Source organism: Tachyglossus aculeatus, chromosome 11 (genome assembly GCF_015852505.1).
Source record: "Tachyglossus aculeatus isolate mTacAcu1 chromosome 11, mTacAcu1.pri, whole genome shotgun sequence".
NCBI lineage: Eukaryota > Metazoa > Chordata > Mammalia > Monotremata > Tachyglossidae > Tachyglossus > Tachyglossus aculeatus.
Genome location: NC_052076.1, coordinates 55,642,302 through 55,668,655, shown reverse-complemented (window position 1 = coordinate 55,668,655; position 26,354 = coordinate 55,642,302). Strand labels below are relative to the sequence as shown.

Sequence of the window (26,354 nt, the reverse complement as noted above, 5' to 3'; positions counted from 1 at the left end):
CTTGGGATCAGAACTCGGACCTAAAATCCCAGGAAAGCTAGAGGAAAGCTACAACAGGAGCTTGGTTTTCAGATTGGATGAAACTGGAGCCATTTTTTTCACCCTCCCCCATCATGTTCTCTCTTCGGTCTGGTTTCGTTCATCTAGTCTAGAAAGAGTTGGCCCCCGTGCCTTCCTTCTCTGTTTGTTTCAGAGGCCTCAAACCGACTCCCTCCCTGAAACAAAAGGAGAAGATGGAAAGAATCACTAAGATGTTGGCTGGATGGGACAGGGAAGAAGGAGAAGATGGGTCTCTCTATTCACTTCCATATGAGATCCCTGGAATTGCCTAACATACCCCAGTGGAGAGAAAACAAGGGCCTCTCCTTCCAGGATGAACACGGAGGCTCCAGAACATTTGCTGAATGGGAACCAGAATACTCTGTGAAGGACCACAACCTCCAGACAAAAAGCGGGAAGACAAACTGGGGAGGTTACAAGGTGATCAGGTTGTCCCATGGGGGGCTCACAGTCTTAATCCTCATTTTACAGATGAGGGAACTGAGGTCCAGAGAAGTTAAGTGACTTGCCCAAAGTCACACTGCTGACAACTGGTGGAGCCAGGATTTGAACCCATAACTTCTGATTCCAAATCCCGGGCTCTTTCCACTGAGCCACGTACTGTCGGGTAGCGTAAGAATCGTGGCCCTGGAAGTCACAGTACCCGGGTTCTAGTCCCGGCCCTCCCACTTGTCTACTGGGTGACCTTGGGCAAGTCAGTTAATCGCCCCATGCCTCAGTTTCCCCATCTGTAAAATAGGGATAATGATAACTGATCTTGCCTTGCAGGGGTGTTGTGAGGGCTAAATTAAAATAAATGGCATAAGGTGCTTTGGTAATGAAAGCACCAAAAAGAAGTCGGGAAGTAGCATGGCCTAGTGGAAAAATCAGGGGCATGGGAGTGAGAGGATCTGGATTCTAATCCTAGCTCTGCCACTTGCCTGCTGTGCGATCCTGGGAAAACCGCTTAACTTCTCTGTGCCTCAGTTCCCTTCACCGTAAGATGGAGATTCAAAACCTATTTTTTAATGGTAATTGTTAATCACTTACTATGTGCCAGACACTATTCTAAGCACTGGGGTAAATACAAGGCAATCAGGGTTCACAGTCTCCCGCTTACTTAGACTATGAACTTTATGTAGGACAGGGATGGCCTCTACCTGATTAACTTGTATCTACCCCTGCGCTTAGAACAGTGCTTGACACATGGTAAGCATGGAACAAATATTATAAATAACAATAATGATCTCTCTTTCTAACCCCATGGATGGAGTTTTAAAGACTGCTAACTATATAAATGCTGTGGCCTAGGACTTAGTCAGGCTTCTGGTTTTTCTGCTTAGGACCAAAGTTGTAAGATAAAAGAAAACTCCCCTAAGGCTACTCATTACAATGTTTGTTCAGTGCTTACTATGTGTCAGGCACTGTACTAAGCATTGGGGTAGATACTAGCAAATCAGGTAAGATACAGTTCCTGTCCCACATGGGGCTTAATCCCCAATTTGCAGATGAGGTAACTAAGGCCCAGAGAAGTGAAGCGAGTTGCCCAAGGTCACACAGCAGACAAGTGGCAGAGCCAGGATTAGAACCCAGGTCCTTCTCACTCCCAGGCCCCTGATTTTTCCACTAGGCCATGCTACTTCCCAACTTCTATTTGGTGCTTTCATTACCAAAGCACCTTATGCCATTTATTTTAATTTAGCCCTCACAACACCCCTGCAATGCAAGATCAGTTATCATTATCCCTATTTTACAGATGCGGAAACTGAGGCATGGGGAGATCAACTGACTTGCCCAAGGTCACTCTGCCACGCTGCTTCAGCCTTATGGAAAAATGGTTTTTCTAAGACAATTGGAAACAGCAGTGCTCTGTCTCCTCCAGGAATCAATCGTATTTATTGAGTGCTTGCTGTGAGCAGAGCACTGTACTAAGCGCTTGGGAGAGTAGAATATAACAGAGCTGATAGACGTATTCCCTGACCACAACAAGCTTACAGTCTAGAGGAAGGGGGAGATTGTTGATCAGAAGTTTGTGTATTCTTCCCAAGAGCTCACAGAATGCTTCCACAGCTAGAGGAGGCCAAAAGGAAATGCTGACATATTTCCAGGCTCCCACCAACATTACTACTAATAATTACAATAATAATTATGGCATCTGTTAAGGGTTTACTATGTGCCAGGCATTGTTCTAAGTCCTAGGTTAGATACAAGCAAATCCGGGTGAACTACTATTACTACCGCCACCACCACTTGAGAACTCCTGTGAAAAGAGCCTCAAACTCTAAGATTTCCCCGAAGCGGCAAGCATTCACCCCCTGACCTTTCTATCAGTGTATCTCAGAGATCGACCAGAAAGACAAGGCTCTTTAATCCAGTTTTGCAAGCAAAGCTGCGACAATTTACCAGCCTAAACATTTCATTCATTCATTCAATCATATTTATTGAGCGCTTACTGTGTGCAGAGCACTGTACTAAGCGCTTGGGAAGTACAAGTTGGCAACATATAGAGACGGTCCCTACCCAACAGCGGGCTCACAGTCTAGAACATCAGCAGCAGCCAAGCCTCTCCTAGGGGAAACACGGGAAATTAAACAAATGAACTCAGTATTCTTGAGTACTTGCCCAGGGCAAGCAGTTATTTGCCGAGCTGCTGTCACCAGTTGCCCTTTCACATGAACCTGGGTGAGATCACACGGATCTCAAATGTACTCAGATTGACACAGCATCCGGCCCGCCCAGCTCTAGGAAGGAATCCAATTGCCTGACTGCCTGAAGGCTAAGCGGTTCTCCTTCAGCTTGGGCAGAGGAAGCAAGAAACATGAATTACTTACCAGACTGCCCAGGGCTTAGGGCTAACGCATCCACCACCTAACAGAAACGAGAAGAGAGGAAAGCATTGGTATCTTCTAGACTGTGAGCCCACTGTTGGGCAGGGACCGTCTCTATATATTGCCAACTTGTACTTCCCAAGTGCCTAGTACAGTGCTCTGCACACAGTAAGTGCTCAATAAATACGATTGAATGAATGAATGAATCTTCCTCGGCTATCCCAGCTCCATCATTTTCCTCTCTTGAGGTTCTGTGGAGAGGCCAACTCTCCTGCCATTAGCTGCTGGATCTTGTGGTCTGGGAGCCATTAGACCTTCATGGACAAAGACAGTGCTTGGCACATAGTCAGCGCTTAATAAATGCCATCATTATTATTATTATGAGATTGGGGCTGGGACTTGTGCTTTGATTATAATAATAATAATAATAATAATGGCATTTATTAAGTGCTTACTATGTGCAAAGCACTGTTCTAAGCACTGAGGAGGTTACAAGGTTATCAGGTTGTCCCACGGGGGGCTCACAATCTTAATCCCCATTTTACAGTTGAGGTAACTGAGGCCCAGAGAAGTTAAGTGACTTGCCCAAAGTCACACAGCTGACAATTGGTGGAGGCGGGATTCAAACCCATGAACTCTGACTCCAAAGTCCGTGCTCTTTCCACTGAGCCACGCTGCTTCCCCCGCTGATTGGTGAGCTGGTTGATCCGTCTCCCTTCAGCCTCCCTCGGAACACCTCATTTCTCCGTCTTTGATTTTTGCTCCTCGTCCTGTCCGCCAGCATGAGAGTGTTGAATGTGGGGAGCAGTCCAGGACTCCTAGTTTCCCTCCCTACTGATTCACCCAAGCTCTTAAGCCCACCCACTAAGGACTCATGCACAAATTCTTATACTGGGCAACTTCCCTTATTTGAAATTTATTTCACTGTCCCTTCCCCACTAGATTAGAAGCTCCTTGAGGGCAGGGATTGTGTCTACCAACTGTAATGAAATCTCCCAAGCCCCTCATGCAGCATCTGCATAATGACTCTCCTGCTCTTCAAAGCCTTATTGAAGGCACATCTCCTCCAAGAGGCCTTCCCAGACTAACCTCCAATTTTCCTTATCTCCCACTCCCTTCTGTGTCACCCTGCTCCCTTTGCCCTTCCCACCCCACAGCTCTTATGTATATACCTGTAATTTTATTTATTTGTAAGGATGTTTGCCTCCCGCCACCCAGAATGTGAGCTTGTTATGCGCAGGGAATGACACTATTGTTGTACTGTAATAATAATAATAATAATAATGACATTTATTAAAGCACTTACTATGTGCAAAGCACTGTTCTAAGTGCTGGAGAGATTACAAGGTGATCAGGTTGTCCCACGGGGGGCTCACAGCTTTAATCCCCATTTTACAGATGAGGTAACAGGCAAAGAGATGTTAAGTGACTTGCCCAAAGTCACACAGCTGACAATTGGTGGAGCCGGGATTTGAACCCATGACCTCTGACTCCAAAGCCCGTGCACTTTCAACCGAGCCATGCTGCTTCTCGTACTTTCCAAAGCACTTAGTAGAGTGCTCTGCAGACTGTAAGCGCTTAATACGAATGAATGAACGAATGAATGAAAATAAGCACTCCATACATTCTATTGATTGACTGCATTCTTCCTTCTCTAAGGACTCACATACATATCCTTATATTGGGCTACTTCCCTTATCTGAAATATATTTCAATGTCTCTCTTCCCCACTAGATTATAAACTCCTTGAGGGCCAGAATCATCTTTACCAACTGTATTGTACTCTCCCAAGCACCTTATACAGTGCTTATACAGTGCACAAAATAAGCACTCCATAGATACTTTTGTTTGATTGACAGCTCTCTTTGTCCTCTCATGAAGAGCCCAGCTAATGGCTGATGGGACCAACTCCAGGAGGGAAAAGGGATTAAACTCACTGTTTCCTAAGGAGCCTGAAAAAGCTGGCAGGCTTGGGTTATCCCAAGGCAGTATATACCCTACCACGCTTTCATCCTGGGGATTTATACTTTTGATCCCACACGCGCGATTCAAAACAATCTCCCGCTGCCGGGACGTGTCCCCAGACCCCCGACTTTCCCAGAGGCAACGTTTTCCCACATTCGGGATCTCAGTCATTCAGCACAAGGACGTTTCCTGGAGAATCCTGTAAGGACTCGCTCGGCTCAGAGCTGTGATGCTCCACCATGACTGACACAGCCCATGTCAAACACTGCACTTCTGGAAGGGGCAAAGAATGAACTGGGCAAAGGGCATAGGGCGCTGGGTGCAATTTACAGATCCACCCAGCGACGGATCTGTGAGACCCTTTAGGGCCCCTCAGACTTCCTCGCATCAGTCCATGGGATGGCTTTTCCCCAAATCCAGGGCTCAGTCCCCCCGACACCCCAGCCCCGCACTGGAGCACAAGACCAAACGGAAGGAACCCAGGTCCAGGCACACTTTCGGGTGGTCCTGGCATTGCAGTTTAAGCAACACGTGGCCATCCGTACATGCGTGAAAAGTTCACGGGAGCACTCCACAGATACTATTGATTGGCTGACTGAATAACAATGTTGGTATTTGTTAAGTGCTTACTATGTGCCAAGCATTGTTTTAAGTGCCTGGCGCGATACAAGGTAATCAAGGTTGCCCCACGTGGGGCTCACAGTCTTCATCCCCATTCTACAGATGAGGGAACTGTGGCACAGAGAAGTTAAGTGACTTTCCCAAAGTCACACAGCTGACAAGTGGCGGAGCCGGGATTTGAACCCATGACCTCTGACTCCCAAGACCGGGCTCTTTCCACTGAGCCACGCTGCTTCTCTCCGACTGTATGCTACAGTGTCCGTTAGCCAGTTCCTGATTTTTCCTAGTGCCTCTATTGTCCTGCTGCCTCTCTCCGTCCACCCCACTCTGAAAACCCAGCTCTAGAAGTGGGAGGAGGTTTCAGGTCTGGACCTGCCTGCATTTGGTTTTTGGGGGGCCAGCCAGGACCCACAGACTCCGGCCTGAGATCTTGAGCCACACGGTCGTCACTGGATGCTTGTTCCCTTGGTTTGGGCCTGGCCCTTGGCTCAGTCTCACCAACCCGAAGCCCTCTTTCTAAGCCAGGCTGTACAGCCTTCATCCCGTTCTGGGTCTCTACCACCCCCGACCCCCAACCCGGCTCCTTAAGGCCACCCTTCCAAGGGAGAGAGAGGTCAAGGACTCAGGATTCAATGTGCCTGAAGAGATGGATGCTTGGATCTCTGCAGTCTTTGGCTGCCTGTCCTGCCTCTCACTGGGAGGTGGCAAAGAGCCTGTCGGCTCCGCAACCTGCGGAGCACAAGGGAAAGGTTCCCAGATGGTTCCTTTGTAGCCATGGGCAGTGGTCTCACTAAACCCACAACATTTCAGCTGACACCCGTGGTTATCCTGCCCAGGCTTAGGCCCAACCAACCGACAACAAGGGTAGGATTGCCCGGAAGCCACAGATTATGTTTAGAATGATTTTCACTGATGAGACCTGTGTGCTGAGCTGCTCTTTCTCCTCCTTCACCCTGAGGACGGGCTGGGGGATCACCATCTCCAGCTGCTGCTTCAGCCACCCAAAAACCCTGCGGGACAGATAACTCCCATTAGAGGTGGCACTGCTGAGAGGCTTCATTGTGTCCTCCTTTCACCTTTCTCTTGATGGCTGAATCCTAGGTGTCCTGGATTTGGGGCCCAGGTGATTGATGCCTGCACGGAAGCAGGGGAATGGAGTGCATGACCCCATCTTGCCCTCCCTGCGCTGCATTGCCAAACCTGACTGCATGCTACAATGTCCACTAGCCAGTCCCCTGTTTTCCTCAGTCAAAAAAAAAAGGGGGGGGCCATCTAGAATAGAAAGAAGCAGGTCAATGAATTCATGCTGTCAGAGGGAGAAATTTGCAATCCAGATGACAGACAACAAAGGCAGGTCTTGACTATCTAAGACACTGGAACACCTGTGGAGCTCCTGTTTCCTTTATTACCATCCTCCTGGTAGTCCAGTAATAATAATAATAATAATAATGGCATTTATTAAGCACGTACTATGTGCAAAGCACTGTTCTAAGTGCTGGGGAGGTTACAAGGTATCAGGTTGTCCCACGTGGGGCTCACAGTCTTAATCCCCGTTTGAGAGTAACTGAGGCCCAGAGAAGTTAAGTGACTTGCCCGAAGTCACACAGCTCACAATTGGTGGAGCTGGGATCTGAACCGATGACCTCTGACTCCAAAGCCCAGGCTATTTCCACTGAGCCACACTGCTTCTCTAGCTTAAGTAGCTAAGAGGGGCCCCCAGGCCAGGCCCGACTTCTCCCATGAGGTCTGTGGGCCCCAAGATGGTGGGGATGGGTTAGGCCAAGACAGTCAACCCAGTCACACTCAGGCAGGGCAGCCCATCTCCCCCCACAGAAGAGCGAGGTCGGGCTCAACATATATGGGGCCCCAACCGCTTCTTGGTGTGACTGGGGCTGACACAAACCTGGTCGGGGAGGGAGGGAGAAGAAGAAAAGAGGAAGACAGTAAGTGCTTAATAAATACGATTGAATGAATGAATGAATGAATGAAAAGAGAAAGGAGGCAGTAGTGCCACTTCTTGAACTGCTCCTGCTCCACAGCTGTCAACCAAATATGAAATGACAATATACGGGAATGCAGGACTAGATGGTTATTTAATAATAATAATAATAATAATAATAATAATAATAATAATTTTGGTATTTGTTAAGCGCTTACTATGTGCAAAGCACTGTTCTCAGCACTGGGGAGGATACAAGGTGATCAGGTTGTCCCATGTGGGGCTCACAATCTTAATCCCCATTTTACAGATGAGGTAACTGAGGCACAGAGAAGTTAAGTGCCTTGCCCAAAGTCACACAGCAGACAAGTGGCAGAGCTGGGATTCGAACCCATGACCTCTGACTCCCAAGCCCGCACTTTTTCCACTAAGCCACACTCCCAGGGGACCACCCCCCTGCCGCCCCACACATATTTCCCCACCCTCAAAACTGGCTCTCAGGTCACTCAGTCAATAGTATTTGTTGAGCGCTTACTGGGCTCAGAGCACCGTGCCAAGCTCTTGGGAGAGTGCAACACAACAATAAAACAGACACATTCCCTCAGGTCTTTCGGTTGCTTCCGCACCTGCAGTCACAGCCTCCGAGCAGCCTGGATCAAAGTGTCCCTGCTGGGCAAGCAAATCCTTTTGGGGTTTGGGCACGCAGGACCCCATTTTACAGGGCCCCCCGATGGAAGCCAGAATCAGGCCAGGAAAGACCCGAGCCCAGACTGACTGGGCAATGAAAAGCCAAACAGATGCAGGACTCCGCCCAGAGAGTAGAGCTCACCTCCTCCAGGAGGCCTTCCCTGACTGAGCCCCCCTTTTTTCCTCTCCTCCTCCTCCCATCCCCATCACCCCCCCCCACCTTACCCCTTTCCCTCCCCACAACACTTGTATATATTTGTACATATTTATTACTCTCTTTTATTTGTACATATTTACTATATTTATTTTATTGATGATGTGTATATAGCTATAATTCTATGTATTCTGATGGTATTGACATCTATGTACTTTTTTTGTGTGTGTGCATCTCCCCCCCTTCTAGACTGTGAGCCCAGTTGTTGGTTAGGGACCATCTCTATCTGTTGCTAATTTGTACTTCCCAAGCACTTAGTACAGTGCTCTGCACACAGTAAGCACTCAATAAATATGATTGAACGAATGAATAATTTATTAAAACTCTCATGGTCCTTTCTGACCTATTCCAGGGAACGAGTGCCAAACACATGGCCACATTCCCATTCAGAGTGTAGAGAGCTGGCTACCTCCTCACATCACCTCCACTGAATGCTTTTTCTTCTCCTGTTTCCTTCTTTAGCGGGCCATTGTGCAAAGCGGAGAACTTGAAAACTCAAAAACCCCAAAAGAAAAGACCTGAGAGAGGAGCAACATGTCCTAGTGGAAAAAGCAGAGGCCCGAGAGGCAGAGGTCCTGGGTTCTAATCCCAGCTCTGCCACTTGTCTGCATGGGGACCTTGAGTAAGTCATTTAACTTCTGCATCCCCATTTCCTTAGCTGTAAAATGGGAATTCAATTTCTGGTCTCTCTCCTAGGGACAGGAACCCTATCTACCCCCAGAGTCTAGGACAGTGCTTGGCATATTACAAATACCGCAATTAATATTTAGAGAACTACCGAAGTCAAGGACTTGTGTTTACCTGACATCATCCACCCTTTGGGGTGGAGATGGGTAAGAGGCGTCTGAATGGCTTTCCGGGGTCAGAAGCTGAATCAGCTCAGGTGGAGTAAGCTGGGCTGAGGGTGGTGGGGTCTCCTGCAACGGTGATGCTGTTTTGGAGTAAGAACAAGAGACCAAAGACAATGGAAAAGATTCCTTGAACAATCAATCAATCAATGGTATTGATTGAGTGTTTATTCTGTGCAGGGTACTGTACTAAGTGTCTGGAAGACTGCAATCGATACATTCCCTGCCCACAAGACCATTAACCCGCAAAGTCAGTCTCAGAGGAAGTTGCCACGTCCGACTCCCAGAATTTACTGTTGTTGCTGGATGCTGGGCAGAGAGGGACCATGTGCTTCCCTGCATCTGAGCACCACCCCAAATAATAACAATACTAATAATAATGATGACGGCATTTAAGCGCTTACTATGTGCCAAGCACTGTTCTAAGCGCTGGGGGGGATACAAGGTGATCAGGTTGTCCCATGTGGGGCTCACAGTCTTAATCCCCATTTTACAGATGAGGTAACTGAGGTTCATAGAAGTTAAGCGACTTGCCCAAGGTCACACAGCGGACATGTGGCGGGGCCGGGATTCATTCATTCATTCGTTCAATCATATTTATTGAGCGCTCACTGTGTGCAGAGCACTGTACTAAGCGCTTGGGAAGAACAAGTTGGCATATACAGATGATCCCTACCCAACAGCGGGCTCAAAGTCTAGAAGGGGGAGACAAACAAAACAAAACATATTAACAAAATGAAATAAATAGAACAGTAAATGAGTACAACTAAAATAAATAGAGTAATAAATCTGTACAAACATATATACAGGTGCTGTGGAGAGGGGAAGGATTGTGTCTGATCTGATTGTATTTATCGCAGTGATTAACACACAACAAGTGCTTTAGAAATTCCACAATTATTACTACAAAAGAGGAATGCAACTTAATAAGCTTGATTAAAGTCAGGTGCTCAATGGGTCAAACACACTTGAAGCACCCTTAGCACTTGAAGTGTTGGGAGATGGCAAACCGGATGGGACTCTCTAGGGCAGGATGGGGAATACAGGGCAGAGTGACAGTGTTGCCTTTCAAAAAAGGCACCTTGAAAATAACATTAATCAATCAATCAATCATATTTATTGAGCACTTACTGTGTGCAGAGCACTGTACTAAGTGCTTGGGAAGTACAAGTTGGCAACATATAGAGGCAGTCCCTACCCAACAGTGGTCTCACAGTCTAGAAGGGGGAGACGGAGAACAAAACCAAACATACTAACAAAATAAAAAACAAAATAAAACATTAGTCATCCAAATCGTGGCCTCCTCAGGGTGGAAGTTTTTTCCAAGCAAATCCAGAGAAACTAAGGGGCATAAGAAAGAGTTTAGGCCGACATGATGACTAAACCCTGGGTTGGATTAACTCAACCTTGGCATTTTCATTTGAAAAGATTAGAACCCCATCTGGATGGCTTTTAGACTTTCGGTTGCCTGGACGCTGGGGGTTGGACCAAATGATCCTTAGAGGTCCCGTCCGGTTTTGATTTCTATGATGAGGGAGAGCCCGAGCTGACCCTCAGGAATGGCTGTCAGTGAGTGCTCTTTCCCAATAGGCATCTGCTTCTCCTTGGAGCTGCGGGACTCGGCTAAAATTACCTTGTTCCACAGCTGTTTCTTCAGGCGATTTCCTCACTTCCTGCATCAAAAACACAAGTGGAAAGCGTGAGCCTGCTTTACCTAATGGCAACGGCAACTTTGAGCCCTCCGAGAGCCACTGGGGCTGTTTCCCAGCCTGCGTGCTCGCGTTCTCACCCCACCGAGGCTGAAAAGGCACTGACACGGAACAGAACACACGGAGCAGGCAGGGACAGAGGGCAGTTCCAGATGGAGCCCGGGCCTGGGAATCAGAAGGACATGGGTTCTCATCCCGGCTCCACTACCTGTCTGTTGGATAACCTGGTGCAAATCACTTCCTTTCTCTGTGCCTCAGTTTCGCCATCTGTAAAATGGTGATTGAGACTGTGGGCCCCACGTGGGACAGGGACTGTTCCAACCTTGTATCAACCCCAGTTCTTTAGACTGTGAGCCCACTGTTGGGTAGGGACTGTCTCTATATGTTGCCAATTTGTACTTCCCAAGCGCTTAGTACAGTGCTCTGCACATAGTAAGCGCTCAATAAATACGATTGATGATGATATAGTAAGCGCTTAGCAAATACCACAATTATTATCATTATTACCTCCAAGTCCTTCTTCTGGGAAAGGAAAGGAGTATTACTCTATTTTATTTGTACATATTTATTCTATTTATTTTATTTTGTTAATATATTTTGTTTTGTTCTCCGTCTCCCCCTTCTAGACTTTGAGCCCACTGTTGGGTAGGGACCATCTCTATATGTTGCCAACTTGTACTTCCCAAGCGCTTAGTACAGTGCTCTGCACACATTAAGCGCTCAATAAATACAATTGAATGAATGAATGGAGTAAAAGGACCACCTGACCATTTCATACCCCCCAACATCCATAGACAAGCTCCCAGAAAGAACCCCTCACCCATCCCCAGATCTACACAGCCTCAGCATTCCTCAGGCCTTCTACGCATGAACTGTAGTAGTGTATTTGAGCCCACTAAGCGCTCACAAATGTTCTTGGTTCAAAAATCCCCCAGCTGGTTCGTTGTTTCTTCCCCATGGACTCTGCCTCCTCCAAGGCTCTGCGGTTGTTTTCCCGTCGGCACTTTTGTTGACCTGAACAGAGTCAGGGTTTCCCTCTTGATTGGAACAGAGTCCCCCTGGGCTGGAGCCAACCTCTTCTGACAGAGGAGGAATCTGTCTTCCCTTAGAGAGCAGCCTGCCTTCTCTCCTCCAGCGCGTGGGCTGTGGAGAGATGACAGCCCTCCCCAAAGGGCCTGAAAGCCGTGCAACCCGATGAGAACAAGGCAAACAGCCATCTTTGCGTCACATGAAATAACTGAGGAAACAGAAAGGTGGTCCTCTGAATACACAGTGGCATCTGAGAAGCAGCGTGGCTCAATGGAAAGAGCCCGGGCTTTGGAGTCAGAGGTCATGGGTTCAAATCCCGGCTCTGCCAATTGTCAGCTGTGTGGCTTTGGGCAAGTCACTTAACTTCTCTGTGCCTCAGTTACCTCATCTGTAAAATGGGGATTAAGACTGTGAGCCCCCCGTGGGATAACCTGATCACCTTGTAACCTCCCCAGCACTTAGAACAGTGCTTTGCCATCATTATTATTATTATTATCTCTAGATCTACCCCTGTGGGCAAGGAAACAGCGGATTCCAGAGAACAAGAACTCCTTGATTTTTTTAAGGTGTTTGCTAAGCACTCACGAAGTGCCAGACACTATATGAAATGCTGAGGTACATACAAGCTAACCAGGCTGGACATGGAGCTGGCCCCAGTCTTGACTCTATTTATTTATTTTACTTGTACATATTTATTCTATTTATTTTATTCTGTTAATATGCTTTGTTCTCTGTCTCCCCCTTCTAGACTGTGAGCCCACTGTTGGGTAGGGACCGTCTCTATATGTTGCCGACTTGTACTTCCCAAGCACTTAGTACAGTGCTCTACACACAAAAGTGCTCAATAAATATGATTGAACTGAATTGAATTGAATTGCTCAAAGTCAGACAAATGGCGGGGTCCTGCCCAAACTCTGCTAGAGGCCCCGGGATTGGGGTTAGAGCCTCACCCCAGAATGGCCACCGACCCTCATATTAGCTGAGAAAGTGGTTATCTGCCATTATTTCAACCAATCAATCAGTTATATTTATTGAGCACTTACTGTGTGCAGAGCATTATAATAAGCTCTTGGGAGAGTGCAATGTAAAAGAGTTGGGAGACATGTTCCCTGCCCACAAGGAGCATACAGTCTAGAGGGGGAGACTAATACTCATACAAATAAATTACATTTATGTACATAAGTGCTGTGGGGCTGAGGGTGGGGTGCATAAAGGGGGCAAATCCATTTCAAACCCAGTAAGGTATCATTAGGAGAAGCAGTGTGGCTCAGTGGAAAGAGCCCGGGCTTGGGAGTCAGACGTTCTAATCTCGGCTCTGCCACATGTCTGCTGTGTGACCTTAGGCAAGTCACTTAACTTCTCTGAGCCTCAGTTACCTCATCTGTAAAACGGGGATTAAGATTGTGAGCCCCACATGGGACAACCTGGTCACCTTGTATCCCCCCCAGCGCTTACAACAGTGCTTTGCACATAGTAAGCGCTTAACAAATGTTGTTATTATTATTATTATTATTAGAGGGTGGATCTGATCAGGCATTTGCCAGGGGCACAGAGTTGGGGAGAGATGTAGTCACAGCACCCCCAGTTGTCCTCCAAACCTTGGCCCACCAAGGCACTGAGTTAGTAAGTGGCAGTGGAGCAGGGTGGCAGCGAATTATAGCAACACCCTTGGGATGCCAACTTCCTGGCTTCACCAGAGCTTAACGACTTGGAAACCCCCAGCCCCAGAAGCAGCCACTCCCCTTTATTTGTATTCCAAATAATAATATATATTATGATATCTGTAAAGAGCTTACTAAGTACCAAGGACTGTTCTAAGCGCTGGTATAGATACAAGATAATCATGTCCCACATGGGGGTCACAATCTAAGTAGGCTCCTGCCCTCTCCTGGTTTTTCATAGCACTAGAGTCTAATAGAAATGAATTAAAATAAAGCAACATGGATGAGGCTCTTACAAATTATGTGTCCCAAAATAATTTAGGAATCAAACGGTTTTGAATCGTTTTAAGACTCTTGTAGATCCTGGAGTCTCTTGAAAAATCATTTATTCCTCAGACAAGTTTTTCCTTTCACCCTATGAGTTTGGTGCCCTCTTCATCTACTCACCTCGGGCTTTTTCAGGGGCTCGGGTTGAGGAAGCACCTTATCCAGCCTCTGCACCAACCAGTCCACGATTTTTTGGCCGGTCCTAGAGAGAACAGATCTGGTCATCCCACCGTCTTCTACGTCTGTTCCATTGCAGGTCTGAAGTTGGCCTAGTCAGCTAAACACCTTCCTGGGTTTGTGCTATCTGATCACTGGCTAAGAGTTGACTGGCTCAGGGGATACCAGTTGATGCCATAGATTTAGAGATCAGAGTCCTCTCTCCCCAGTAAGAAGGGACCCTTTGTGCTTAACCTTGGCCTCTTGATTTAAGGAAGACGCAATGGTTGGGTCTGCAAAAGAATGAGCAGTTATCCAGTTATTTGGCTCCACTACAACATGGAATCTAAATGGAGCATTCAGGCCAAAATGTAATCCACTTTGGGGACAGAATATCCATTTGTTCTCCTAGAACAAACCATTCTGTTTTACCTGTGCTATGGAGACCCATCCAGTACGTCTTCTGACCATTCTTGGAGTCGTATCCTGCTCAGAGAGGCCCCATTCCTCCCTTCCGTATCTAATAGGGGTAACAGTTGAAGCGGCTTGGCTCAGTGGATAGAGAATGGGCTGAGGGTCAGAATGACCTGGATTCTAAACCTAGCTCCATCACTTGTCTGCTGTATAACCTTGGGCAAATCAGTTCACTTCTCCGTGCCTCAGTTACCTCATCCGTAAAATGGGGATTAAGACTGTGAACCCCAAGTGGGACAGGGACTGAGTCCAACCTGATTAGCTTGTTTCTACCCCAGCGCTTTGAACAGTGCCTGGCACATAGTAAGCACTTAACAAATGTTATTTAAAAAAAAATCAAAACCCAGCTTACAGAGATTCTCGGAGTTTTAATGAGCAATACCTTTGCAAGGAGGAAAGAGACACACAGACTTGTGCCCCCCGGATTTCAAACCTCAGTCCCACATCTTACCCTCTTACTTGGGCAGCATTGGAGCCATCCTCAGATTGGGCGGAGCCGTCTGCAGATTGTTTAGACCCGATGTGCACTTCAGAAGCTGGAAGCTCTTCTGAGCAGAGAAGTAAAATATTTGCAGTGGATCAGAAGGAGGCATGAGATATGTCAGTAAAGCCATTTCTTCCAAAGACCAGTGAAAATAATATAAGATGAAGTATAGGGGTGACCTGCAAAGCCCTATTTCCATCCGTGAAGCTAGAGGAGCTCTTTATGTGACCTGGGGATCTGAGCCAAACTCGACAAACCAAATCAAACCCAAGAGGGGAAATTGGTACATTTTTAAAGGCCTCAAGAGTCTCTTTGGACCCAGAAGCTGCTCTGGCAGGAATGGATGGGAGGTTAATCTAGGCAGTGTCTAATTCAGCCAAAGCCCAAAACCTTCCTCCAGTTCCAGAGCCAGAGATTCCACTGAATGGAAGAGAGACACATTCAACTGCTAGACGGGTGTATCAGGCTGGGAGAGGCCCATTACTAAACTGAGTCCTTGCTCCGCTTACTAAAGTTTGGGCCTCTAGGAGTTACCTGGAGGGAGTTTGGCTCAGTGCCTGGGCCACTGCCCTTGGGGTAGTAATAATAATAATGATTGTGGCATTTGTTAATTGATTACTATGTTCCAGGCACTATACTAAGCACTGGGGTGGATACAAGCAAATTGGAGTGTCGATAAGCACTCTGAATTTAAATCCCATTATTCCCGCCTCCCCCAAGGCAGCAGACACTCCATATACATCCCTGTCCTAGAGATGACCAACACACTCCTCCCTTCAGAAGGGCCAAGATCAAGGAGGTGAAAAGAATGGTCCTTCTGCCTCCCCAAACTATAGAAATCACCTCTTCCCCCACTGCTTTCTCATCCAGATTCCAGCAAGTGCCTGAGGGGTGGCCTTGAGCGATATACTTAACTTCTTTGTGCCTCAGTTTCCTCATCAGCAAAATGGGGATTCAATAGCTGTTCTCCCTCCTATATAAACTGTGAGCCCCACATGGGACCTGATGATCTTGTATCTGCCTCAGCATTTAGCACAGTGCTTGACATGTAGTAAGCACTTAAAAACCACAATTGTTAATATTATTATTTTGGATGGTGGGAGATGTCTGCCCCATCTGCTGGAGATGGAGCCGAAGATGGGGGCCGCTTTCTCGTTCAATGTCAGGGTCCATCAGAAGGCTTGACCGCTACCCCACTGGGATTGCAGTAGAGGCTCCAGAACTCAACTGGGGATTCTGTACATCCACTCCAGGCTCTGCAGCCATAGGGGAGATTTCTCTCCCCACCTGATTCCTGGCCCAGCAGAGATTTTTCACAGCTCTACCCCCTTCAAATTCCTGCCTCCAGGTCACCCGACGCTCAAAACAAAGAGCTGGCCCCTGTGATCGGGCCCCTGACCAAAGCCAGTGCTCCGATTGGCCTTCCACCATCACCCAAAAAGGGAAGCTCTGGGAAAACAGCTGGGAGCTTCTGGCTACGGGAAGAGACTATTTAGAGGGTGCATCATTTACCTTTGTTCTCCTCTCCCTCCTCTTCTACTTCTTCCTTCTCTTCCTCCTCCTCCTCCTCCTCTTCCTGGATGATCTGGACTTCAGTCTGAAGACAACCCACCCATAAAAACTGATCAACACTACTGGTCCCAGAAGCATCTTACAGCGAAACAGGTGTCCGAACATTAACCGCCGGGATCCGGTACCTGATCGGGGACGTCGACGCTGGTCTCGCCGCTCGGGGCCACAGACTGGAGCGTCGTCAGACTGTGGATTGGCTGAGGCACCACTTTTCCCAGGCTCCTCATCAACCAATCCAGGACCCACCCTCCGGGACTACAGACAAACCAGAACAAAAGGCACCGGCGCAAAGGAGATGGCTTTTCTCGTCTTCATTTCCACTCTCCTGCACCCCCAGTCTCTCCCGTTACCCATTCATTCAATCAGTCATAGGTATTGAGCGCTTAGTGTGTGCAGATCATTACTAAGCACTTTGAAGAGTACAATAATAAACAGATACATTCCCTGCCCACAACGAGCTTACAGTCTAGAGGGGGAGACAAACATTAATATAAATAAATTACAGATATAATAAATAACATTGAGCACTTAGAGCGTGCAGACCATTACTAAGCACTTGGGAGAGTACTATATAATAATAAACATATACATTCTCTGCCCGCAATGAGTTTAGAGTCTAGAGGGGGAGACAGCCATTAATATAAATTACAGATATAATAAATAAATTACTGATCCCTGTCACTGCTCCTGCTTGCTTCCTACCCCCAATCCAAAATACTGAACAATCCTCTCCCAGCCTCAAAATGCCACTTCCCTCTCCTTGCCAGCCTCACTTTTTCTGTGAAACTCCTTTAGTCCAAGACAGGCTTCCTGAAGACGGCCTGACCTTTGATCACCCCCACCAGAGTTTTGTGCCTGTCATTCTGATTTCCACAGACTGGGAAAAGATTGGGCCTCACTTAGAGGTCGTGCCCTGTGACGGGTACCTGTGGGCAGTCAGCTGGCATTCCCAACTAGCCCACACCACCCTCCACTGCAGGATAAGAGCATCCAATTCCAGAGAGATTCCATCTGTGGATACTTGTCTGGTCCCACTCCATCTTCTATGGTCAGTCCCTGGAAAGCAGCATCCTCCCTTAATTCCTAACCCAGGACTTCCAGGGACTCATTCCCACCCTGGGAAGGGCAGGGAGGGTGAGTGGAAGGCACACACCTGTTAACTGGAACCACTGCCACCTGGCTTGGGTCCGAGGGCAGAAAAATCTCCGTCTCTACAACAGAAACCCCACAGCCCCATGGGTGAAGCCAAATGAGCCAGGCTCAAATGAATCCCAGCCCGTGTTTGCTCCCAGCATCAAACAACCAGTGGTATTTATTGAGCGCATTCTGGGTGCAGAGCACTGTACTATGCCCTTGGGAGAGTAAAATATATTAGAGTTGGTAGACACGATCCCTGCCCACAAGGAACTTACGGTCGATGAGAATTTACCTCCCTCCCAGAACCACCTCCCAGGTGAAAAATAAATAAATTCAGTATTCTGTCTCCTTGTTCAGCAGACACTGCTACTCACCGTTGGTAAATAGGTAAGTGGCATTCACAGGGTTACAACCTGGATTTCCCAATTTTCTGCCAGTCCAGGCTCTGCTACTCTTCCTCTAACCTCTCAGGTAATAGTACAGTGCCTGGCATATAGTAAGTGTTTAACAAATTCCTTAATTATTATAACTGTCATCCAGCCCATCCTCAGCCTTGGATGCAATGGATTGCTGTAGACTGTAAACTCCTTGTGGGCAGGGATCATTACTACCAACTCTGTTGCACTGTACTCTCCCAAGCTTTCAAGTACAGCGCTCTGCCCACAATAATTATTATAAGTACTATTGCTCCTTCTACTAATAATAATACTGGTATTTGTTAAGTGCTCACTATGTGTCAAGCAGTGTGCTAAGCCCTGGGGCAATCTTAAGGATTTGACACATAGGAAGCACTAAATAAATATCACTAATACTAGTACTAGAGAGTCAGAAGGTCATGGGTTCTTATTCCAGTTCTACCACTTGTCTGCTGTGTGACCTTGGGCAAGTCACTTAACTTCTCTGGGCTTGAGTTACCTCATCTGTAAAATGGAGATTGAGACTATGAGCCCCATGTGGGACAGGGACTCTGTCAACCGATTTGCTTATATCTACCAAAGCTCTGAGTACAGTGCCTGTCACACAATAAGCGCTTAACAAATACCACAGTTATTATTACCAGTACCACAACTACATTCCCTCCTCCAACTCTGCTCTTTGAAGCATAACATGACAACCAGGAAAGGATTGGGATCCATCGGTGTCCCAGTGGCCCTGCTTCCTTATCTTCCCTAGACCCAGTCACCTGTACCCTGGGTAATTAGGGTGCCTTGCTGCTGGACTGAGAAGGCAGCCGAGTTTGGGCTACATGTGGCTGCCCCAGTACAGCTTAGCTGCAGAGTCAGGTCCTGAGGAAAAGTCCAGGACTAGAACCCAGAGGTTCTGTTTCCCAGCCCAGTGCTCTTTCCCCTAGACCACCCGACTTCAGAGGGGCAGGACAGGCATGGATACCACCTCCGGGCAGTCAGAATCCAAGCCCCCAAATGCCCTGGTTGCCCTGCCAATCACCCCCCCCCAGCCCGCTGATCCCATTTGGGCATCGCCCCAGAAAGCGGGGACCAACCCAGGCCCCCCACCTCCCCAACCTGGTCTTGCTCAGAAGCTGCTATTGTTTTCAGGAACTCACCTTCGGGACTCTTGCAGCTGGGAGGCATTTCTGCACATCTGGATTTCTCTCCTGGGGGCTTGGGAGATGAGAGTACAATGTGAAGTAAAAACCAACAACTCTGACATAACCTCACAGTGTGACAACAAGCTGAGATGAGGGCTCAGAAATTCATTTATTCATTCATTCAATCGTATTTATTGAGCGCTTACTGTGTGCAGAGCACTGGACTAAGCATTTGGTAAGTACAAATCGGCAACGTATAGAGACGGTCCCTACCCAACAATGGGCTCACAGTCTAGAAGGGGGAGACAGACAACAAGAAGCAGCGCGGCTCAGTGGAAAGATCCCGGGCTTTAGAGTCAGAGGTCATGGGTTCAAAACCCGGCTCCACCAATTGTCAGCTGTGTGACTTTGGGCAAGTCACTTCACTTCTCTGTGCCTCAGTTACCTCATCTGTAAAATGGGAATTAAGACTGTGAGCCCCCTGTGGGACAACCTGATCACCTTGTTACCTCCCCAGCGCTTAGAACAGTGCTTTACACATAGTAAGCACTTAACAAATGCCATTATTACTATTATTAAAACAAGTAGACAGGTGTCAATACAATCAGAATAGAGTTATAGCTATATACACATCATTAATAAAAGTAATAGAGTAAATACGTACAAATAAATAGAGTAATAAATATGTACAAATATATACAAGTGCTATGAGGAGGGGAAGGGGGTAGGGCAGAGGGAGGGAGAGGGGCGATGGGGAAGGGAGGAGAAATGTTAACCAGAGGGGCCTCTCCCAGGATTACTGGTTCCTTTGGAACTGGCCATGAATGAGGTAGGCCTCATCCCCCTTTCAGCCCTCCCCCTGCCCTCCCAGTGCCCATATGCCCAATACCCACCAAAACACCCGACTTCCCTCCAAGGAACCCACACTCTGAACTCTCCACCCTGAATCCAGAGCTCCTCACGAAGGGTTCTGCCATTGGTGAGGGAGAAGTGCTTGGGAAAGGTAAATCTGTGGATCAAAGAGAAGCTCCAGAACTTGGTCTCCAAGAAGAGTCATGTGAGGAGAACCAGAAGTCATGAGAGGAGAAGCCCGTCTACATGGAATAACATTACTGGGGTCTCCTCGGAGTGCTGGAAGATGGACCCGAAGACAGTTAAGGGTCGATCACTGGCTTCCAATCCAGCCACTCAGCATGGCCTAGTGGATAGAGTACAGGCCTAGGAATCAAAAGGACTTGGGTTCTAATCCTGCTCCACCACTTGACTGCTGTGTGACCTCAGGCAAGTCACTCAACTTCTTTGTACCCCAATGACCTCATCTTTAAAATGAGAGTTAAGATTGTGAGCCTCATGTGGGACAGGGACCGTGTCCAACCTGATTAGCTTGTGTCTACTCCAGCACTTAGTACAGTACCTGGCACATAGTAAGTGCTTAACAGATAAAGAGCATGGGCTTTGGAGTCAGAGGTCACAGGTTCAAATCCCAGCTCTGCCAATTGTCAGCTGTGTGACTTTGGGCAAGTCACTTTGCTTCTCTGTGCCTCAGTTCCCTCATCTGTAAAATGGGGATTAAGACTGTGAGCCCCACGTGGGACAACCTGATCACCTTGTATCCCTCCAGCACTTAGAACAGTGCTTTGCACATAGTAAGAGCTTAACAAATACCATCATTATTATTATTATTATTATTAATGACTCTTTGGTTGCTGGGGCAAAGAGATGGGAGAGGAGACTTTAGAAAGCCTGGCTTGGATCAATCCTGCCTTCATCCCCTTCCCGCTGGATCCGGTCCTGAGATGTCACTCACAACCTCTACCTGGGGCTTAGGGCATCTGTTCTGCTGGGGCCACATGGGGCTGGAAGCATCCACTCTGATGGAGGCCCCCTGGCCTTGGGTTGAGCAGAGGAGACAATTAAAGGCGGTGGTGACGGCTTGAGTTTCCCCCAACTCCCCTCCGCCATGGATTCCTCACCCCTGATGCGGCCTCCGCCTCAGGATCTTCAGGAGCTGCTGTCGGTTGTGAGGCCGAACTGGGCTCCCACATCTCCGCCTCATCCGTCTTCAGCTTTTGGAAGGTGTCTGGAGGCTGAGGGACCACTCTCTCCACCCAACTGAACATCTTAATCCCTTCAAGAAAGATGATTTTGGTCCTTAGTTCTCTCCATAACCCCCTCCCCGCCTCCCACCAGCCCATGGCTTGTGGAGACTCCAGGCCTCTCACAAACAACTCAGAGAACATCTCACCCGGATTGGGTACCCCCTCGGAGCCATAGCCCTGAGGAACAGCTGGCTTTGAATCAGAACCATTGGTTCCATGAGCAGTAAAACCCCGCTGAGAACCAGGCCCAGGAGACTCCCATAATCCACGGAGATGTAGCCGGCTACTTTGTTGGATGGCTAATGCTGCTTTCTACCAACAGGCCCTCTCAGGTTCTGGCCAGCATTTTGTAGTCACAGTCCATCATCCCAGGCTTCCTCCCAAACCTCCCTGCCCTCTGGATTCTGGCCCCTGGCACTCTTTCAGAGCTTGGTGCCTCTTGGCTCGTTACTCCTCCCCACTGAGGCCCAATTACTGCTCAGCAGAGTGAATTAATTACCCTTTCAGGTTCCAAACAAGGAGCTCATGAATGCCATCCAATTAGGCACCTGGTTTCTTTGATGATGATGTCACACCTCTGGCTAATTCACTTTCTTTCCAGCCTAAGGATAAGACTCTTTCCCCTAGCCTGTAAAAGCCTGGCTGGGCTCCCCTCTCCCCAGCCTCCTCTTCCTCCTCCTGGATCTCTCATCTCTTATGAATTTGCATCTAAATTGGAGTTTTTTCCTCCGGTGCATGTCAGCATCATCATCAATCGTATTTATTGAGCGCTTACTATGTGCAGATCACTGTACTAAGCGCTTGGGAAGTACAAATTGGCAACATATAGAGACAGTCCCTACCCAACAGTGGGCTCACAGTCTAAAAGGGGGAGAAATATCCAGCCTCGAAGAGAGGCAGGGAAATGAAAAGTCACTCAGCTGCCTTTGGGGCTGCACAATTCCCCTGAAGAACTGGAAAATTCAGGTGGTGGGCAGGTAAAAACTAAAAAGCATTACTCTAGACTATAATTTCACTCTGGACTGTAAACTTCCTCTAGACTGTAAACTCACTATGGACAGGGACCATGTCTGCCAACTCAGTTACGGTATACTCTCCCAAGCACTCAGCTCAGTGCTTTGCACACACTGTGTTCAGTAAATATAATCGATCCATTTGATCATCATGATGGGAGCAGATTAGATGGAGGGCAGAGGGAAGGTGGAGAGAATCCCAGATTTCACATGTGCAAGTTATATGCTAAGGCTTTGCAAAACCCTGAAACTGCCCACTCACTTCCCAGAATTCCTTTTCCAGGGTGGGATCCTCCACCGGAAGGCTGAGGCTCCCCAGGACAGGGGGTGGGCCCCAGCTCTGTCAGTTAGTCAATAGCATTTATTGACCGCTTACTGTGTGAAGAGGACTGTACTAAGTGCTTGGGAGAGTACAATATAACCAAATATCATATATCAGAACCATATAATTCTAATCCTGGCTCCGCCACTCGTCAGCTGTGTGACTTTGGGCAAGTCACTTAACTTCTCTGTGCCTCAGTTCCTTCATCTGTAAAATGGGGATGAAGACTGTGAGCCCCACGTGGGACAACCCGATCACCTTGTATCCCCCCTGCACTTAGAACAGTGCTTCACACAAAGTGAGCACTTATCAAATAGCATCATTACTATGTATCAGACACATTCCCTGGCTACAACGAGGCAGGGCACCTCTGCATGCAGCTAGATGCCTCTTCTCAACTCTAAGAAGAGATAAAAAGGCCTCAGGATGCGTTCCCTCCACTCTCCCCTGTTGCCTGGTTTCAAAGATCTTTTAAAGATGTTCCAGGAATCCTTACAAGACACACCCAAACACCCCGTTCCTTGTCCACCCAACCTTCCCCAGGGGAGCCATCCTACCCCCTGAAGCCACCCCCAGCCTGGAAAGACAGAAACAGCAGCAGCAGTGAAACCTGGGAGTCAAGAGGACCTGGATTCTGATCCCGCCTCCACCCCATTCCTGTTGTGCGACCCTGGGCAAGTCACTTAGCTTCTCTCTGCCTCAGCTACCTCATCATGGCTCAGTGGAAAGAGCCCAGGCTTTGGAGTCAGAGGTCACAGGTTCAAATCCCAGCTCTACCAATTGTCAGCTGTGTGACTTTGGGCAAGTCACTTCACTGGGCCTCAGTTCCCTCATCTGGAAAATGGGGATTAAGACTGTGAGCCCCCCATGGGACAACCTGATCACCTTGTAACCTCTCCAGTGCTTCGAACAGCGCTTTGCACATAGTAAGCGCTTAACAAATGCCATCATTATTATTATTATTGTTATCTGTAAAAGGTGGACTAAGACCGCGACACGGACTGCGTCCCACCTGATTAGCTTGCATCTACCCCAGTGCTTGGAACAGGGCTTGTCACATAGTAAATGCTTAACAAATACAGCGATTATTATTTTTATTATTATTACTATTGAATGCCCACTGTGTCCAGAGCTCACAACTAAGTGCTTTGGAGCTAATGCAAGGATTGCTGCCCTCCAGGAGTTTACCCTCTTTAGTACGAGGCAAGCAAACAGAAATTGCCAAATATCCCATGGCCACAATAGATACAGATTGTTTAAAAAGCACAGAGAAGCAGCATGACCTAGTAAACAGAGCACCAGGTCTAGGAGTTGGAAGGAACTGGGTTCTAATTCCGGCTCCACCACTTGTTTGCTATGTGACCTTGGACAAATCACAACATCTAGGCTGTAAGCTTTTAACTGAAATGTTCATTGTGGGCAGGGAATATGTCTGTTATATTCATTCTTTCAATTGCATTTATGTGGGCCCGTTGTTGGGTAGGGACCGTCTCTGGACGTTGCCAACTTGTACTTTCCAAACGCTTAGTACAGTGCTCTGCACATAGTAAGTGCTCAATAAATACGATTGAATGAATGAATGAATGAATTGAGAACTTACTGTACGCAGAGCACTGCATTAAGCGCTTGGGAGAGTACAATAAACACATTCCCTGCCCACAACGAGCTTATATGGTTATGTTATAGTCTCCCAAACACTTAGTATAGTGCTCTGCACACCGGAAGCAGCTCAATAAATATGACCTCAGTTACCTCATCTGTAAAATGGGGATTAAGACTGTGAGCCCCGTGTGGAACACGGACTACATCCAACCTGATTAGCTGGTATCTACCCCACTACTTAGTACATGGCCTGGCACACAGAGAGCACTTAACAAATGCCATTTTTCTTTTTTTAAAAAAAGATAAGTAGCTAAGAAATTATTAACAAATAACACAAGTGCTAGAGTGACTGATGGGCTGGCAAGGCCTGGAATGAGGAAATTAGGGAGGAAATGATCATGGGAATGGGGTGGCTTTATAGAAAGGTTTGGAAGCAAGGCAGGGACATATATGGGCAGATCTAAGTGGGGTGTAGTTATAAATCTCTTTCTCTAGTCCTGCTTCTGTCACTGCAGCCAGGGTGGGATGGGCCCTGGGGTGAGACTGAAGGATGTGACTCTCTCTTCCTCCTTCTGCTCCTGCCTTCTTCCTGCCCCCGGGGAGAGTAGCCCGAGCCCTCTCAGAGTTTACCTGGCATCCAGTCCTGCTCTGTCCTGTCCTGTCCGGCTCCCAGACCCCGGCCCGGCCAGAATGGCTCTCTGCAATCCCCTCAGCAGCTAGGGGAGAAGATTAGCGAGGAGCCCGGAATGCAAACGGGATTAATGCCTGGTAATCCAGGGCAATGAGACTGGACCTTCCGTTAGCCCACAGCAGAGCTCCACGGCCTGGCACTGGGAGCCGAGGGGAATGGAAGCACTGCCAGGCTTCTGAGGTGAATGGGGGCACTGTCAGGCTGCTGTGAGAAAGGGGCCACTGCCAAGTTGCTGAGGACGGGGCACTGCCAGATTGTTGACCCCTCACAATTTAGAGATAGAAACTGTCCAGCTCTCCCAGTCAAGATGGCCAGCGATGGAGATGGGAATGTGTCACCAGTTCTACCAGTCACTGGAATCCATTTCTGCTCCCTGCCAGGATCACCCCCGGGGGGGAGAATAGGATTGGCAACAGGAAGGTACTCAAGACGGATGTGAGCCTCATCCCTTGTTGGAAATCAGGGCGGGTGGGAAGACAGAAACTTCACTGCAACTTCGGGACAGAGGAAGGATCAGGCACGGGACGAGTCTTCACCTTCTCCTGACTCATCCTCTCCACCATCCCTGACCTGCAGGGTTGGGTGAGTAGTTGTGGGAGAAGAGAGAAAGACGATCCTCAGAGGGGTGAGGAGGGGGTGAGATAACCTGTCACTGAGCTAATCCTGGCCCTGCTGACCCAGCAGCCTCCATCCATCATCCCTCTGCTACTGTGCCTAGAGAGTTAGCAGGATTTGGGGAAGCAGTGATAATCTCCTAAAATGTCCTTCATATGGTTACCGGTGCAGCAGGGACCGGTTTCGTTTTGTTTGTTTCTTTCAGGGATTTTTTTGTTGTTGTTTTTCTAACAGTATCTGTTAGGTATTTACTGTGTGCCAGGCACTGTACTAAGCATTGGGGCTGGTACAAATTAATCAGGTTGGGCACAGTCTATGTCTCACAGTCTTAACCCCCGTTTTAGAGATGAGGTAACTGAGGTCTAGAGAAGTGAAGAGACTTTCCCAAGGTGACACGGCAGACAAGTGGCGGAGCCAGGATTAGAAAACAGGTTCTCTAACGTCCAGGCCCGTGCTCTACCCACTCGAGAAGCAGCTTGGCCTAGTGGCTAGAGCACAGGCCTGGGAGCCAGAAAGACCGGGGTTCTAATCTTGGCTCTGCCACTTGTCCGCTGTGTGACCTTGGTCAAGTCACTTCACTGGGCCTCAGTTACCTCATCTCTAAAACGGGGATTAAGACCGTGAGCCCCATGTGGGACAGGGATTGCGTCCAACCCGGTTTGCCTGTATCGATCCCAGCCTTTAGGATGGTGGTACTTGGCACACAGGAAGCACTTAACAAATACCACCATTATTATTATTTTTCATTAGGCCACGGCTTCTTGTAAGCTTGG

At 48.0% G+C, this 26,354-nt stretch overlaps 1 protein-coding gene across 1 annotated transcript; it reads right to left on the bottom strand.

Annotated features, from left to right (window-relative positions):
• Positions 1–25,079, bottom strand: LOC119934397 (cyclic nucleotide-gated cation channel beta-1-like). The gene is made up of 13 exons (XM_038753873.1): positions 24,906–25,079; positions 21,213–21,367; positions 19,255–19,312; positions 17,707–17,764; positions 16,679–16,808; positions 16,494–16,578; positions 14,949–15,045; positions 13,988–14,069; positions 10,775–10,814; positions 9,095–9,224; positions 6,373–6,463; positions 2,871–2,907; positions 1–215 (listed from the first exon to the last, which is right to left on the bottom strand). Exons 1-13 carry the CDS (start codon positions 24,910–24,912, stop codon positions 199–201), a joined length of 987 nt encoding a protein of 328 aa, XP_038609801.1. The 5' UTR covers positions 24,913–25,079; the 3' UTR covers positions 1–198.
• Positions 25,080–26,354: the final 1,275 nt, after the last annotated feature.

Bases quoted from the DNA above. Each gene is read 5' to 3' on its own strand.
- LOC119934397 (XM_038753873.1), bottom strand. The intron at 19,313-21,212 runs GTGAGGAATCCA...TCATCTCCCAAG, and splicing joins AGGCGGAGGCCGCATCAGGG to CCCCCAGGAGAGAAATCCAG. The intron at 10,815-13,987 runs GTGAGTAGATGA...TTTTTGATGCAG, and splicing joins AGCCCCTGAAAAAGCCCGAG to GAAGTGAGGAAATCGCCTGA.